The sequence below is a fragment of the Calonectris borealis genome, chromosome 16 (assembly GCF_964195595.1).
Source record: "Calonectris borealis chromosome 16, bCalBor7.hap1.2, whole genome shotgun sequence".
Classification (NCBI taxonomy): domain Eukaryota; kingdom Metazoa; phylum Chordata; class Aves; order Procellariiformes; family Procellariidae; genus Calonectris; species Calonectris borealis.
Genome location: NC_134327.1, coordinates 14898872 through 14916122, shown reverse-complemented (window position 1 = coordinate 14916122; position 17251 = coordinate 14898872). Strand labels below are relative to the sequence as shown.

At 55.0% G+C, this 17251-nt stretch overlaps 2 protein-coding genes across 2 annotated transcripts; one reads left to right on the top strand and one right to left on the bottom strand.

Moving 5' to 3' along the window:
* Positions 1-1368: 1368 nt before the first annotated feature.
* On the bottom strand, positions 1369-9371 carry GID4 (GID complex subunit 4 homolog). Its single transcript, XM_075165448.1, is given in 7 exon segments — positions 1369-2144; positions 3441-3571; positions 4627-4728; positions 5496-5603; positions 6531-6590; positions 9014-9340; positions 9342-9371. Coding segments are annotated over 7 exon segments (822 nt in total). The 3' UTR covers positions 1369-2080.
* A 125-nt stretch (positions 9372-9496) lies between these two features.
* ATPAF2 (ATP synthase mitochondrial F1 complex assembly factor 2) lies at positions 9497-17212 on the top strand. Its single transcript, XM_075165444.1, has 8 exons — positions 9497-9769; positions 11617-11661; positions 12022-12167; positions 12995-13092; positions 14083-14163; positions 14297-14409; positions 15890-16005; positions 16570-17212. The coding sequence occupies exons 1-8, from the start codon at positions 9640-9642 to the stop codon at positions 16705-16707; spliced, it is 867 nt and encodes a 288-aa protein (XP_075021545.1). The 5' UTR covers positions 9497-9639; the 3' UTR covers positions 16708-17212.
* The last annotated feature ends 39 nt before the right edge of the window (positions 17213-17251 follow it).

The following is a 17251-nucleotide window of genomic DNA, read 5'->3' as shown; positions in this document are numbered from 1 at the left end:
CCGGAGGGCCACAAACAGCCAGCGGAGCCCGGGCCCCGTGCCCGCGCAGCGCCGGGGAGGAGGCTTCGCCCCCACGCTCGGTCACAGCGAGCGGCACCGCCGGCTTTAGCCCCTAAAACCAGGACGTCTCCCAGCACCGCCTGCAAGGAAAGCCCTCTCCCCACCGCCAAAGGGGACGAGTTTCTCCGAGAGGAGCAGAATAAAACGGGAATCCGCTTCCCAACTGCTCTGCTCACAGCCGCTCTCCCTTCGCGCCTCGAATCGCTCGCCCGCTTGCCTTCACGCTACTCTACAAATCTACCCGCAACGGCCAAGACAACGGCACACGCTTCCTTCATCGCCAGCACAGCGGGCAGGCTTCTGCCCCACGGAAGTGCCGGGTCTCCCCTTCTCCCGTAAGCAGGTCTCTCCCCGTTTGTGCTGGGGGAAAAGGATTCATCCGCGGCAAACAGCACGCACGAGGCGGGTGCTTTCCGCATCATCTCCTGAGGCCAGCCCGGCCGCTTCTCCGATCACGCAAGATCCCGACTTGGAACAGAGGAAATGGGCTCACCGAGACCTGAATACTTTCTCGTTAAGGCTTAAACTAGCAATTCAGCTGCTGCAATAAACCAGACAGACACGCTGCCAAAAGGAAGAGAGTTAAAAAGAAGAAAACCCAAACCTCCCTGGCGCTAGGCACGCGGAGGGCTCTGCTTTCCTCTCCCAGGCGGCAAACCCGTTCTCAACACCCACCCGGTTAGCGCGTGACACAAGCCTGCTTTAAGAGGGTTGTTTTTAAAATAGCCAGAAAAATGCAAACTAAACTTTCACAAAAGCCCCGCAGGTGGGACTGTCACATTAAATATACAACTGAGGCCAACTTTTAAAATGTCTTTAAAAAAAAAAACACACACACATACACACACACTTTGGCACACGAGCCTTAAGTTATATCACTTGAAACATTTCAAAGTCAGAGGAGAGCTACTGGGGTTTTTTTGTTGTTTTTTTTTTTCTTTTCTTTTTCTTGCCTTGTAAAAAGATATCAAGCAGTGGTGTTGGTGAAGCACGAAGAGTGAGTACAAATGTTGAACAGTCCCAGAGCTGTCCCTGTGACACTGTTCAACACTTGCACTCCGATTACTTTCCCAAAGCGGCTAGCTGATTACATACACATATATAAAAACTAACGCAGACATTCCCGGTTTTCAATGTGAAAACGGTAAAATGTAATTGAGTACTTGTGCATTTGCCATAGGGTCCTTCAGAAAAGGAACCATAAAAATATTTTTTTTTTTAATAAAAGTCTTTTTTTTTCTTTTTTCTTTTTTTTTTTTTTCCTTTTTTACCCTTAACTTAAGTGAAGAGCAAATATACACCTATAAGCAGAGTTCAGATCCACTTTACTGAGAGCCTGGAAGTCCATACATCAGATTAATTCCCAGTGGCATATCCAGACACCGGAACAGCTCCCAGCTCCAAAGGGCCGGCGTTCCTGAAAGATCTGCAGCTCCGGCTAACCTCGTTAGCCAGCGCGAAGCAAAGACTCATTCAAGCCTTATCTGTCTCAGCCAACACTCCCCCAACAGACTCTGCAGCTGAGCAGCTCCCTGCCAAGCAGAGCCTCACACACGGGACCTGGCTCTGGAAGCATCAGAGCTGGCAATCTGGGCAACAAACCTGAGTCCTGGCGATTTCAACCCATATCAGGCTGTAACAATGAAAATATAAGCACCGAGCTTATATTTTCTTATTACTCAGACGACAAACCACTGATTCCAGCTACTGAGAAACAGCTTCCAGAGGAGAGCCGGGAGGAATTTCAGTGATAGAGAAACTAGCTGTGCAATAAGAAAGTGCATTTAAAGGTAGCTTAAAACCAGATTAAAGATCAAATCGCCACTCGACAGGAGGGAGAATCAAGCTCCAGCAGCCACGCTCCTTGGGCTGGGTGGGTTAACATTCAGGCTCTCTCTCGCGAGTCCGAGGGGCAGGAGAGAAGCGTGCATTCCCGTGCTCCAACAGGGACACAGTTCTCCTGGCAGACCATGCTCTCCTGCCCGGTTTGCTTCTGTGCGGTATCAGTTCTGGACAGCTGTCATCGGAATTCGTAGATAGGAGCGCTGTGCTCAGGAACGTGAGTTAAATTCAATGACTGATACCTGGGAGAGAGAGAAAAGACAGATGAGAGGATTACATAGAGCAACAGAACTCCCCTAGCGCTAACGGCTCCTGCTTGGCAGGTCACAGAGCAGACATCCTGGTGGCTGGCTCTTCTCTTCCCCTTTACAGTCTCAGAGTCAAGTCTCAGAGGTGTTCAGGCACCCAACACCCACTTACCCGAGATGCCAAAACCCCGTGAGGACTCGGCATCGTTCCTCATTTCCATTCCCCTGCCTTTGAGCTACCTGCAGCCAGGCTGTGTTCGAGGTGGGCTGACTGTGGTTTTTGGACACCTTTTGAAGTTCAACAACTTTCATGTTCAAACGGTGTTTGCTACAACTGCAAATTACACTCAGGTCTTTCAAAGCTTAGCTTGAGGGGATTCGTCTGAAAGCCTCCCAGGTACCTTCCCTCCCCCTGAGAGCTTCCAGCCACCCTACAGATTTGCTTGCTGCACATCACAAATATCCAAGGCTGTCAGAGGGAAAAGAGCTCTACACAGCTACTTGTCACATGGCTTTAACAAGAAACCAACCAATTAACTTTGACTGTTCCCTGTGTCTTACAGCAACACCCCAAGGAGCGTGGACTACAAAGCACTGGCCTAACAAGACTTCTGCATGAAGGGAGCAACAGCCAAGCTGTTACATGCGAGAAAGCACCGAGGCCCTCTCGAAGGCCCCTCTGACATCCTCTGAAGGGCCAAGGCATGGAGAAGCTCAAAGCTTGAATCACTGAGCAAAGCACAAACCGAGGGAGCACAACCCTGCACATGAGGCCAGGCTGTCTTGCCTGTCCCCATGGGATGGCAGGAGCAGGCGAGCCCTGCGAGCGTTTGGACTCGATGATCTTAGAGGTCTTTTCCAACCTTAATGGAGGATCTCCACCCTATCACTGGAGATCAGGCTTCTGGAGGGATGCTTTCAGTGAACCACAGCTGGTGTCTGCCTCCCAAGGCACCTCACTGACGCACCAGACCATCGCTTCACGGGGCCACAGCACATCTCCAGACCTCGTATCTCCCCTGCGCCAGGTTGCCAGCCCAATTATCCCCAGCCGTGCAAAAAGGGCAGCACTTTATACCACACGAATGGGCTGCACTAGCCTGCTCTGGCCAAGCATGGCACGCACCCCCTCCCTTCTGCCCCGAGGTCCTGCCGCCAGACTTGAACCTCCTTCCCAGCCCAGAGGAGCACCGCCTGGACACTCCCAAGGCTGCAGGCAAGCAGAAGAGGAGTCACTGCTTGGTTTGAGGAGCCACGCTTCAGTCCGCAGCAGGAAGGAAGCTTCCTTACCATTCTGAACTCCTATGGTAGTAATAGCCCTCTATAGATGCTGCTGACTTCTGGAAGCAGATGTAATAGAAACCAGCAAAGGAAGCACCGCTGATGTCTTTGATAGTGTGATCTGGGACTAGGAACTGTTCCTGCACACAAAACACAGACCCTATTTTAAAATGCCGGTCAAATAATACCCCCATCCTCAATCTGCCCTCCCAAAGTGAATACTGGCACCCATCAACACGAAGGCATCCCTGGCTGAGCATTCCCTGCACTCGCAGGAGCCCAGACCACAGAGACCAGCGTGTTCTTTCACCACCTGCCACTGTAGGCATCTTACAGGGAAGCAGACAACTGAGAACAGAACCAGTTTTAAAGAGTGCACAGGATCAGCTTCAGTTCAACACCCACCCACTGCAAACCAGAAGCCAATTGCAAAATCAGGAATCAGAGCTGCCTGACAATGAAGAGAAGGCTCCGAGGAGACCTTATTGCAGCCTTTCAATACTTACAGGGGGCTTATAAGGAAGATGGGGAGAGACTTTTTAGCACTTTTAGGACAAGGGGTAACGGTTTTAAATGAGAAGAGGGGAGCTTTAGATTAAATATAAGGAATAAATTCTTTACTATGAGGGTGGTGAGACACTGGAACAGGTTGCACAGAGAAGTTGTGGATGCCCCATCCCCTGGAAGCGTTCAAGGTCAGGCTGGTCAGGGCTTTGAGCAACCGGAAGATGTCCCTGCCCACGGCAGGGGAGGGAGCACGTACTAGATGATCTTTAAAGGTCCCTTTAACCCAAACCTTTCTGTGATTCTATGATTTCCTCCCATCACAGCTGCACAAAGCTTGTGTAAAGAGGGAGGAATCGATTCAGCTGAAGAGCAGAGGGGTGCAGACTGGCCAGTCTGCATCAAACACACAGGGCCTGCACAGGGACCGAAGACACCAATTCTCTCATCCTCTGGAGCATCACCAAGCAAGATTTTCTTGTTGTGTTTTTAGCCATGACTGCAGCCCTTAAGGACGCAATTAGCTGGCTAGACAGGAGTCACACTGGAATTTGCAAGTATGGTGGGTTACGAGGTTGGTAGGGTCAGATCTTTCATTAAACCAGCATAGCTGAAAAAGCTTTCAGGCACCACAAGCCTCTGTCAGTCGCTTGTAATCAGCTCATCAGAGAAGGAGACACGTGGAGTTTACCTTCCATCTCATGAAGACATAGTCCCCGTTTTTCAGATCCTCATAATCAAAGTCATCAGAGTTAAATGTTTTTGCATACTGGTAAAAAGCCTGGAACTTCCCCTGAAACAAAAAAAGAAAAGAAAAAAAAACAGAATGCTTATTCCAGGAGTAGCGCTCACTAGTGCCAGCTGCTATTTAGGAGGGAAGAACGGCTATGGAACAGGACTTGCTCACCAAAGGGGCTGCTCTTTCCCTGGAGCAGTGCTAACCACACACCCCAGGACCAACACAGGGGAACACAGAGGATTGCCAGACATCCACAGCCGTATTCAGCCCGGCTGGAGAAGCTCCTACACTTCCAGAGGAAGATATTTTGACAGAAACATAATAAACATCAAAGACTGGCAAACAACAGTGAAGGTCAAGGTGGGGAGGCGATCAGCTGGCTGCTGTGGCCCTGATCCAGAGCACCATGGCAGACACACCCTGTCCTGAGCAGAGGGCTGAGGTGGCTGAGACACAGGTACCAACGGCCCTGCCTGTGCCAGAGGGGCACCTCTCCCCTTCTCCACTCCATTTTGCAATGAGTCTTCAAAATAAGGAGCGTGTTCTCCTAGGGGGTCAAGAGACGGGGATTGCTCCTGCTCCCTTCCAACCCCAGGGCCAGTAAGTGGAAAGCAAGACACCCCCTCCCTTCTCATGGATCACAGCCAATAGTCCGCTAAAGGGACCTCTAGTTGCAAAGATCCCAATGGGAGAAGGAGGGAGATGCCCGAAAAGGAGAGGTTTCCAGGCCCTTCTGACAGCTCTCGCATGGGCACATGCTACACCTCACCTCCAAACCAACTGCTCAGACAGGACTGCATCTGCCCCCCTGATTTATTTACCCAGTGTTTACGATCCACGTCTTCGTCAGCATCCCACTTGCGTGTTAAGAAAGGGTGCTTTTTACTGATTATTTCCCCTTCAAAGAAAGTGGTGAGGGTTGGGTACTCCTAGGAGAGAAGAGAGATGTATGAGGGATCAGAACATTTGTCATCTAGAGACAGAAACTCAAACGCAGATAAAGGTGCACGCGAAAAGCGGCACCTCACAGCAAGAACTCCAGGCAATCCGAGGCCTGTGCTCCCGTCCCTCCAAGCAGCACTTTGACTCGTCACGTCTTAAAGTCTGACGCGTATGCACGCACAGCCTCCACCCTCTTATTCCAGCCTCTCTCTGCCTCTCTATTCACTTAATGAAATCAGAAGAAGCCGTGTCAGAGCTGGACTGTGGGGAAGCTCCCAGCTGGATGATCACAAGTGACCATTTACAGCCAGCACCACTCCCCAGCGGTTGCTACAAAGCCCAAGGGCTGGATTAAGCCACCCCACCAGGGAGAAGGTGCTCCTCTTCAGCTTTGCATCAGCACCAAATTGGGAGAACGCAGGCAGGGAACAGCAGGCTCAGCTGGGGTGAGCGAGCTTCTCCAAGCGCTCCCGTGTAATGACAGACATGCGGTGCGCTGCAACCGAAAGGAGCATCGCCCCTGGGAGATACAGTTCTCACCGACTGTCCGACACCACCAGCAGATCTTAGAGGACAGGTAGGGAAGGAAGATTTGACTGTTCAGGTCCTGGTTTATTTTCTTTCAGCAACACACCACCACTTTAGAGTGCCCAAAGGTGACTGCAGGGTCAGACTCGGTTCTGTTCAGACCTTAAGGGATGCCAGGTAAGAGTCCCTCGTTCAGGACTCCCATCAAAGCCCATTGTACTTGCTCAACATGCCAAGAACGACAGACTGAAGCTATTAAACTACTTAGTGGTCAAATTTACTGTATTTACACCACTTCCTATTAGTGGTGGCTTTTCCCACCTCACCAGGAAAAAGAAAACCCTTTACACAGCACCTTTTCTTGTTGTTTTGCAGTAAACACTCACCTCTGTAAGGCCTTTAATCTTCAAGTATCCACAGAGATAGGAGTTTTCCATATCCACATGCTAAAAAAGAATGCAAAGTCCAACCATAAACATAGGCATGAAGGCACCCAATTGATCCAAAGCAGTTTCTAACCCCTCCAAAGCAGTTTCTAACCCCTCCAAAGCAGTTTCTAACCCCTTCAAGGCTAATTTCAGCTTCAGCTGGTACAGAGCGTCCAGCTTACTGACCAACGCTCACACTGGCAGCCCTTCCCCACAGCTGGAAACCACTCAGAAAGATCATTTACAGGTGCCCTCTGACAGCCCCCACACCCCAGGCCTGACAACACCCCCCCTGCTTCCAGCTCCGTCACGCTCAGGCAGCACCCTCTGCCCAGAGATCTCTAATGGGAAGCAAACCCCCCCTCTCCACCCAGAAGGAAGCAGACTCACGGTTTTCTCCAAGTGAGAGCACCGCTGGCAGAATCACCCACACTCCCAGCCCCCACATTTCCCAGTCACAAACTGGCATTCAGGTGAGGGAAGAGTAAAAAGCATCTATTTAATGGAGATAATTCAGGCTAGAGGAAGAAAGCATGGCCCTGAGCTTCACCATCTGCTTATTTAACAGGCCTGACCCACGCCTCTCTAACGCGCTACCTGTACTCTCTGCCTAGCACCCGGCCTGGCAGCACGGCGCACGCCAAAGCCTGCTCAGAAGCCAGACGATGTCTCGTGCATTTTGAAAGAGGCCTTTCTGCCAGATCTAATGCTTTTATTTGAGTTGCGGAGCTGCATCTCGCTGCTTCTGCTGTGCAGAAGCTAGGTAGGGGGCTGCATCTGTTCCAAGCACCTTTAAAACCAGGGGATTTTCCAAGCTTTTCCCCGACGTCTCCAGATCAATTTTTCAAAGCAAGAAGCAAGTTATTTGGGGAAGTGCAAACATCAACTGTGAGAAGATGGATCTTCCCCACCTGTGATCAAAGAAAAGCAACGTTTCTCTGTGCTCAGCACAGGGAGAGCAGGCAGCCACCTCTTCTCAGCTGACACGCGCAAAACAGCAGCATTTTTAGCACAAAGCCACAGCCAGCCCCTGCGAGAAGGCGGCATGCAGTGAAGCTGATCAGCCATAGGATGTCCCCACCACCGCAAACCGTACCAGGTACACTTGTGCTGTTGACAAGTGGAGGACCGTACGTGAAAACAGAGGGTCCGGTTCAAACGCTACCCCATCTGCTGACCCTGGGGCTCTGACACTACTCCACAATGCTGGCACACGTGTCAAGCTTCATCACCGCACTCGCTACACACGAGATCCCCAGATCCCGTGCCACCAAACTGGGAACAAAGCTGTGACTCGCAGGGTGCTCTATAGGAAAGCGTGTATCAGATGTCTGGCTTGCCCGCGTACTAATGACTCCACACCTCGCCAGCTCTGCCCAAAGTGATCATGCCAATGCCTAGAACTAAAAATAAAGCACGCAGGGTGACAATGACTGCAGGGAGGAATGGGAAAGCCACACGAGCCAGCATCCCGATTCTCCAGCACAGCTGGGCACTACAGCTGTCTGGCTGCATTCCTGCCACCGACAAACCACCGCACTTCACCCCAGGCTCCCCGCTCAGCCCGGGGGAGCCTCCGACACCCCAGGGATGGGGAACCCTGGGTCCCAGGTCCAACCAGGCCATGCCCTGCCAGCCAGGGACTGGGACCTGGATCCCTACTGATTTCCAGCCAGGCCTGAAATACAGGCTGTCCCACTGGTAGGGACTTCCCAGGACACCACCCACTCTAAGCCAGGCTCTTACCCTTCAGCCCTGTGGCACGGAGGTGCAGGGCCCCTCCAGAGCCTAAAGGGAATGGGGGAGGGATCCCAAGTTATGAACCTTGCCAGGCCTGACGGGAAAGGGGCAAAGAGGGGGATGGGGAAAGGCTTGAGTGGGCCCTCCTCAAAGTTTGAGGGGAAAGAAGCAAGGAGGTGGCCCTGGGCCTCAGTGGGCCTGAGGGAAAGGGGTCTCTCCTGGGGCCTGAGGGGAATAGGACAGGGTCTTTTCCTCTGATCCTGAAAAGAAGGGAAAATGCATGGGGGGATGGAGATCTCTCGAGCCTGAGGACTCACAGCCATTACCAGGCTTGAAAGAACCAGTGGAATCATAGGAAAGCATCACCGGGGGGGAGGGGGGGGGCACAGCGACATCTGGGTTCTGAGGGAACTGCGGGAGGGCAGACACCGACCCGAGCCCGGGGAGCGGGCAACCGGGGCCTGAGGGGAACGGCGGCGGGGAGGACGGCAGCAGCCGGGGGACCGGGGGAGGAAAAAAGGCGACCGGGCCTGAGGGGAGGGGAGACTGGAGGACCGCGGCCTGAGGGGGCCGGGAGGGAATAAGGTGGGGCGACCGCGGCCTGAGGGGACCGGCGGGGCGGGAACGGCGACCGCCGCCTGAGGGGACCGGCGGGGCCGCGCCGGGCCCGATGGGGAGGCGGCCGCCGGCGGGCCCCTCACCTGCATGACGACCTCCACCTCGTAGGCATTGCCCTTGCTGCGCTGCTGCCCGCGGAACTTGGCGCCGCTGTAGAGCAGCGAGGTGGCCACGCCGGGCTGCGCCGTGTTGATGGGGGGCGGCGGCACCAGGCTGCTGGCGGCCGCCCCGGAGGGCGGCGAAGAGGCCGAGCCCGCCGCCCCGCCCGCGCGGCACCGCTCGCTCCGCACCGGCATCTCGGGAGGGTCCCCGGGCGCCAGCGTGGCCGGGGCCGAGCGCGGCCGGGGGCGCCGCCCGCTCCGCTCCGCTCCCCGCACGCCGAGGCCGCCGCCGCCGCCGCCTGGCTCAGGGCCTCCCGGCAGCGCCTCCGCGCGCTCCCATTGGCCCTCGCGGGCGCTGCGCGAGGGGCGGTGCCGGGCGCCGATTGGCCGCGGGCGCGGAGCACGCGCTTCCTCCCGGCAGGCGCGGCCGCGGGCGCTGCTGGGAAATGTAGTTTATTCCCTCCCACCCCTCGCGGGACGGGGCGGCCGAAGGGGCAAACCGCGTTCGCGGCGCGGATTGGCTGCTGCCGCGGCAGCATGGCGGCGCCCGCGGAGCCGCGCTGAGGCGGGGGGGGGGCGGCGGCGGCTCCTCCTCGTCCCTCACCGCGATGTGGCGCGGCTGCCGCCGGCTGCTGCAAGGCCGGTTCCCGCCGGCCCGGCTTCCCCGACCGCCTCCTGTCGCCGGTGGGAGCGGCCCGGTGGGATCGGGCGGGGGCCGGACCTACGCCCCACCGGCAGGTGAGGGAGCGCCGGGCCGCCCGGGGTCTCTCCAGCGACCTTCGGGGAGGGGGGGCCCTTCCCTGGCCCGCTGGGACACCCCCTCCCCCGGTGACACCCCTCAAGGTCACCCCGGGCCAGGGGAGGGCTGGGTTCGGCGCCCTCAGGGTGGGTGGAAACACGGGAAACTCTCAAATCCGCCCCCACGGCGGGGCAGGGAGCGCTGCCAGCACAGCCCCGCGGGGGCCGGGCTCCCCACGGCCTTGTCTTGACGTGGCCGGGTGCTGGGCCTCTCCCCCGCGCCGTTCTCCTGGCATTAGTTGGGGGATTCGCTGGCAGCACGGCCAAGTCCTCAGCGCACCAGTTTGCTTTTGTGTTTTGGTGGTTTTTACGGATTTTGAGGGGACGGGGCCCAGCCGGGGTGGCTCAGGCACGTTCTGGGCCATGTATCCCCTCCACAGATTTTGCTGGAAACGTGTGGGTTTGAGGACAGTAAAATTAGTCTCATTCTGTGTGAGGTGAGGCTGCAGAGTCGCAGTGACTCATCGCGGGGTGTTGGGAGCCCACGGACGTGACTCAGGACCCCTCTGGGGTACACACGTGTTAATCTTTTCAGAACTGGGCCTCAACAGTGTGGCGTTTTCTGAGGCCCCGAAGCTCGCAGGTCGCTGAGCCTGAGCAAATCTTGTTCCATTTCCCCAGCGGGAATGTGCTTTGTTTAGCCTAGAATAACAGACCTGCAGCCTGGCCTGCTCGCTTCACCCTTCACGGGGTAGATTTATGGGTTTGGGATTTACAATCTGGTTGCTGTCGTCAGGGGAATGGCTTACAGATTCTTCCTGCCTTGTGTGAGAGAGACAAGCTTTTGCAACACGTGTAATCCGGCTCTCGGGAGTGCCTGAAACAGTGCTGGTAGGAAAGGAGGCTGCTCTTAAAACAGAGACCTGCAGTTCCCCCAGGCTCACCTTGCTGGTGGAGCAGGCGTACTCCCGAGCAGGAGCGGGATGTGTGGGCTGGAGGCGGCTGCGGGAGGTGGTTCCTCCCCTGGTGACTCAGTGACATGCTGCAGTGTGTGTGCGACGTGTCGCCAACACCATCCAGCTGTTACCGCGTGTGCCTGCAATAAACCTGCCCCCGTGGGCGGTCACAGTGGAGGGAACAGCGTCCTTGCCCCTGCGCGCTCCGAGCCTGCCGGCGGTTGTGGTTCTTCCAGCGGGTGCATCGGCTGCAGGTCAAAGCAGAGAATGAGCGAGATGCACTGAGGGAGAGCGTGTGGGCTGGCACCGGGTGGGTTTGGCAGCGGCAGGGGTGGACAGGGAGGTCACTGCGGCCTGCCCTGCCTCTAACCCAGCTCTGCTGGGTTTCTCATTGCTCTGAGAGCAAGCAGGGAGAGAGAGTTAGCCAAGGCGGTTCAGGGGTTATTTGTCAAACGTGATTGCAGTGGGAAAATCTTGCAAGATTGAGCCCAGTGTGAAACTCCTCTAACAGGCTGGGAAGGAGTGCTGCAACAGGTCTGCTTTGGAAACCACCCCTGCCAGACTCTGTAGAAACTCGGTGCAGGCCAGTTCAAAGGGAGCTGAGAGCCCAGCCTGGGCTGGTGGAAGCAAAGTCAAGGTGGTCCCATTCGCTTGTCGGTTGTGCACAGCAACACTGTGTTTTTTCACCAGTTTCATGGCGCTTCCCCAGTTGAGTGGAGCTCGCTGAAATGGTGTGGTGCTTGGAAGCTGTGGATGAATGGGCAGGATTTTTGTAGCTAGGCCACCTCAACAGCACTGAGGGCTCCGACTGTTCTGGGCTGTGATGGGGAGCAGGGGAAGCGGCCAGACTTCATCTAACTACCCTCTGAATGGCTCTGTTTTTGCCTCCAGAGAGGAAGCGGTTTTACCAGAATGTGAGCATCTCGCAAGGAGAAGGTGAGTACGGCCGCCGGGACAGGACGGAGGGGCTGGTCCCCGGGAGGGGTCTTATCACCCCACGCTTCTTCAGCGAGAGCGTGGCGCATCCGCAACCCAGGCTGTGCGAGTGGGGTATTTGTCACCAGCCGGCTGTGTCCTTTCCTCATCTGTAGGGAAGCTGTGTGGTGGGAAACAGCTTCCAAGGCCATTTGGGGGAAAAGTATGTCAAAATGATGGTGATGGTGGGAAACTCGAGTATCCCTGGTCCCTTGCTCCCGTCAGCTCCGGCTCTGAATCTGCTCCCGCTGTGGGGTTGTCTGTTGTTCCTTAGTGCCTGCTCCTCTTTGATTCCCCAGGATTTATACTCTGATTCCCCAGGAGGCTTTGAAATAAACCTGGACCACCGGAAGCTGAAAACACCTCAGGCCAAGCTCTTCACTGTCCCCAGTGAGGCCTTGGCCATTGCAGTGGCAACAGAGTGGGACTCCCAGAAAGACACCATCAAGTTCTACACTATGCACCTGGTGAGCGTGGCAGGTCGGGGCACCCAGACCTCGGCGGGGCGGAACGCGGCGTGTTGGGAGCGGTCAGGTCAAGGAAGTCAGGATTAGACAGGGAATCGAAATGCCAGGGGCTAAAGATGGGTTTGCCAGGCCATTGCCACCTGGCGACGGCTTTGCCAGCTGGCAGAATGGATTCCAGAGCAAAGGTAGAGAACCGCTTTGGGGTTGAGAACTGCTTTAAGGTGTAAGTCTTGCGCCGGGCTGTGTGAGACAGGGGCATCTTCTGAGAATGCTTCCTTCTGCGTCCTGCCTCCGCCAGCTCTCCCGAGTACTTGCAGTAGAATTGGCATGGCTTGGTCTAAAACCGGGGTGACTGTGTAGACACGAGAACAGTCTCCAGACACAGAACATGGAGAGAGCACGTTGTCCTAATGCCCGTGGAATTGGGGACAAGAGGTCGGGACTTTGGCTGGGCACTGGGGAGAACCTTGTGGTTGTGAGGGCAGTTAGATACTGGCTGGGTGACTGCCTGGGCGGGGAATCTGTGTCACTGGGGGACTTGAGAAGGGGCTGGGCAGTGTTATTGGGGCAGGAGGAAATGGGATGAGCTTTGGAGCAGTCCATGAGCCCTCTCCCCTGCGCGTGATGAGCCTGCTCCTGAGGCTTCCGAAACTAGTGAGAAGATTCCTATTATGTGAACCATGTTCTGGCCCTGCACCCCTTTTAGCTGCATTCCTCTGTTCTCTGTCTGCCCCAAATTCCTCTGCTTCCTTTTGGCCTTGTACAATGGAAGCTGCTGCTTCCCCAAGCCTTGAGTAACAGCGGTTTAAACTGCCTTTATCCCGCAGACCACACTGTGCAACACGGCGCTGGACAATCCCACGCAGCGAAACAAAACACAGCTGATCCGTGCGGCTGTGAAGTTCCTGGAGACTGACACTGTTTGGTACGAGATGGGGGCCCTGCTGATGCAGAGGCGAGGTTGTCTTGTCCCAGTGTGGATTTTGGAAGGGTGGTTGGGGGAAGTGAGGGAAAACGTCTACTGTAACCCAGTGGTGGCAGGACTCTGATCTGTTCTGGTTTCGGCCCGAGGGTTTGAATTCGTTTAGGCCAGTCCTACGTCTGCAAACGTAGCGCAGTGTCCGTGCACCCGAAGGGCGTAGGTATGAGGTGAATGGGGATTTGGTCCTCTGTTGAACTCTGTTTTGGACACCTCTGTGCTGGGCAAGGGTGGGAGCAGCAGGAAATGAAGATCTCCTTGGAGAAAAGAAAACATCTTTGAAAGGCCTGGGGGAATCTGTCAGCCCAGTCCCTGGTACTCCTGTGCCAGTACAGGCAGCTCAGATTACTTGTACCAGCAGCAAAATGCCCTTTGTTCCTTAAAGTCCCCGTGGGCTGTAGGATCAAGCCTGTTCATGCCCAAGCTCCTGTCTCACAGTCCCAGCCTCTGCGGTGTCCCCTGGCAGCTGCACAGCTCCTGTGGGGAGAGCGGAACAGGACTCCCCCATCCGCCTTTGTGGCTTTGGTCAGGCTGCCAGCGGGGAGAGCCGAGCTGGGCAAGGTGAGGCAGGAGGAGTGGCCCCATATAAAGAGTTTCAGTGGGATATGTCCCCTGCTCTAACCGCTAAACCTCGCTGCATCCTGTGGCTAGCTTGGGGCTACCTGCAATTTTCTGTTGGCCGGTTTGCTGTTCTGTTTTGTAGTAAGATGGAATTGTCCTTCCTGGAACAACAAAAAGCTCTGAATTTGGGGAGGAGTGGGGAGGTTGTTCCCAGTGACTGCTGCCGCTGCCTGGATGGACAGTAGGCCCTTGTTCCCCTTGCTGTGGTCTGGTGGGGGACAGCTTCCTTCCCAGAGGTGTGCCCCAGCCTGGCAGGGAGCAGTCCGGCAGCCTGGGAGTGAACATCCAGTGTGGTTTTGTTCTGCAATGTCCCAGCTATCGTGTGGAGGAGCCAGCCGCCTTGGCAGAGCTGCAGAAGAATGAATGGGATCCCATTGTCGCCTGGGCTGAGAAAAGGTAAGAAGTCAAAGATGTTTCTGTCTGCTTATGCCCTGCCCAGCTGAGGCCAGGAGCTCCAGTGCTTGTGACTGTCGGAGCTGCAAGGTCCACAAGCCCTGTGCTTTTCTAAGGGGCCGAGTGATCATTCCAGGTACAACGTGGCAATTGGCTCCTCGACCAGCATCCTGGGGCCAAACATCCCAGCCAGCACCAAGGAGACCTTCGTCAGCCATCTGGCGTCCTACAACATGTGGGCCCTGCAAGGTGAGAGGGGCTGCGCCGGGGAGCCCTCCGCTCAGGCTGTCAGTGGAGGAGGCGGTTCCTCTCCACAGGGCAGAAAAGCGACTGTAATGTCTTCCCTCTCCTGCTGTTACACTGAGATAATCGGAGTGTTGAGGTTTACGTTTTAAATCTGCAGGCCAGTCCCTTAGCTGTAATTTGTTATGGGTAGGGACTCTCCTCTTAGTGCCACTAAGGTTCAGGGTCTGACTGTGCTGGCCTGCGAGCTGTCTGCTCTACCCTAGCACAAGTAACTTCTTTAACGCCAAACTTTCTAGTGATTTAGTCCCCAGCTTTGTTACCAGGAAGAGAAATGGGGTTTAGTGCTCCCAAGTGCCCATGGTTCTGTGCACTGTCCTTACTCCTTCACCCTTACAGCCCACTTGATCTTACTTTATACTGCTGAATGACACCTAAAGATAAAGAAACAGAATAATGTTTGCTTTGCTCAAGTCCTCAAATGCAAGACTTGAATGAGCAGCAGACAGTGAAACCCACAGAAGACACTAGCTGAGCAGCGAAGGGAAGTTAACAGGGACGGGACTTGCAAAGCCTTTCTGTTACCCTTGGAAAGATACATTTTGATGAATCATTTCTTCTCTTCACAGATTGTAATACGGGTAGGCAGGGTGGAAGGAGAAAGCATGTGCCTCCCCTGGGGAAGGGGAGGCTCTGGACAGCTGGTCGACTTTAGACCTGAAATTCAAGGTCTGGCCTAGACTGGTAGCGCAGAACGAGTCTGACTTCAGTTCCTTCCTTAGACCCTGTCCACACACAGGCACCTACATTTCCTATCAGCTTGAGCTGAACCGTGAGTGCTCAGCAGCTCAGAGTTTTGAGCCCTTCTTTCCTCCTCCTCCTGGCTGTGCGTGTCTGTGGGATTTGCTCAGGTCCCCCAGCCATCAGGCACTCGCTCTCCCCCCCTGAAGAGGGGAGTCTTGCAAGCCAGTAGCTGGTGGTGTGGCAGGAAGAGCTCTGCTGTTTTGTCAGCCGAGCCCAGCAGCTGTGTCCTTTGCCGACACAGTTCTCCCAGGGCACAGCCCACCACACACATATCCACAGTGTTTTTTCCAGGAGTGGTTATAGATGTGGACAGCTCTTCTATCACCAAATAGTATACAAGTCCCTCTCACCCTGCAATTTCAGCCGAGCTCCAGATGGGTGTCCAGGCTCAGGCCTGGATGGGTATCCCTTCCCTTCGCACAGGGCAGGTCTGTGGGAGAATAAAAGGAGGCGGTTTCCAAGGCATAGCCTTTGTCACTGCAGTGACAGTGGCCAGAACAGCGCTTTGTGTCTGCTGTTAACTGCAGATCTGATGCTTAAGTGCCCAGATGCAAGTGGGAGGTATCACTGTCCCTGAGGAGGTGCCACACCCCGACTGTCTCTTCAGAGCATGTGAAGATGCTGCTGTAATGCTGCAGAAAACAAGCCTGAATCTTGTTTGGTTTGGGTTATTCCCTTCCAGGTATAGAATATGTAATCACCCAGCTGAAATCTCTGATTCTGTCCATGGGTCTGATTGACAGGCACATCACGGTAGAGAAAGCCGTGCTTCTGTCTCGCCTGGAGGAAGAATACCAGGTAAATGATGTTACAGAACAGCCCTATAATTCAAATAGCAATAATCTCAGCATGACAAATGCATCTCCCACCACAAATAACTGGCAAGGGAAGTGCCTGCTATTGCAGGAGAGGTTCCACTCCACCAGTCTCCCTGTTTGAGAGAGTTTGAAGTGCGCTGCTGTAGAGCAACATCATGGGCACAACAGCCCAGAGTGCTCCCGAGGCTGCCAGTTTCTTTTTGCAGAACCCAGATGGCTGCTTTTCTCCCTCTCTAATCTGAAGTGCAAACTTGTGGCTGGCTTCGCTTGCTGGAAACTGGCGTAAAGCTCTCCCTGACCCAAAAGTGGCTGAAGTTGATGGGAATCTTTTCATCCTCCCTTTAAGGGGCTTTGCCTCAGACCCCAGTACAGATGAAGCACATCCTTCCACCAAACTCACCTGGAGATCTCCCTACCCCCGTAGTCAGTTATCAGCACAGCTCCTGGGGGCTTACCCGTGTTTCACAAACATGAAAAGGGAGGCTGAGGGTTGCTCTACATATAATCCAGTTCTGAACTGACTCACGTTCCTCCTCTCCTTCAGATTCAGCGGTGGGGCAGTGTGGAGTGGGCCCATGACTATGATCTGTGCGAGCTGCGTGCTCGCGCGGCAGCTGGGACTCTCTTTGTTCACCTCTGTTCAGAGAGCTCGACTGTAAAACACAAGCTGTTGCAGGACTGAGGCTGCTGGGCTGGGCGCAGGAGGAAAATGTCCAGCTGTGAATTGCTGGCGTGACCCAGTGGACGGTAACCACCCTCCTGCCTTTCCTGGGATCAGCCTCGTGCTGAGGAACTGCGACTTTGTGGGCAACTCCCCGCTTGGACTGCCTGCCGCAGTGCAGCACCAGCAGTTTTTGAGCCCACAAGGAGGAAAGGTCAAGGTGAGCTCACTCTGCATCCCCAAGACAGCAGCTCTGTCCATTACCGGTGTCCGTAATTCATCAGAGGAGCTCCCACGAAAGAAACAGCTTCCTGGGCAGGGCGCGGCACAGACATACCCAGCATATGCCACATGTCTTCATAGCTGCCAGCTCCTGACACACACTTGTTATGGAAATCTGAAAACAGACTCCATTGCATCTGTTCTTCATCCCTCAGTGTGCCTGTATGTAACACCAGGGTCTCTCTGTTTGATTAAAGGCACGCCCCTGCTAGATACTGAAAGCCAGTGCTGCTGAGTATTTCTTTGTTTTAATCACCAAACCATGGTGTAAGTCCTGAGCTGC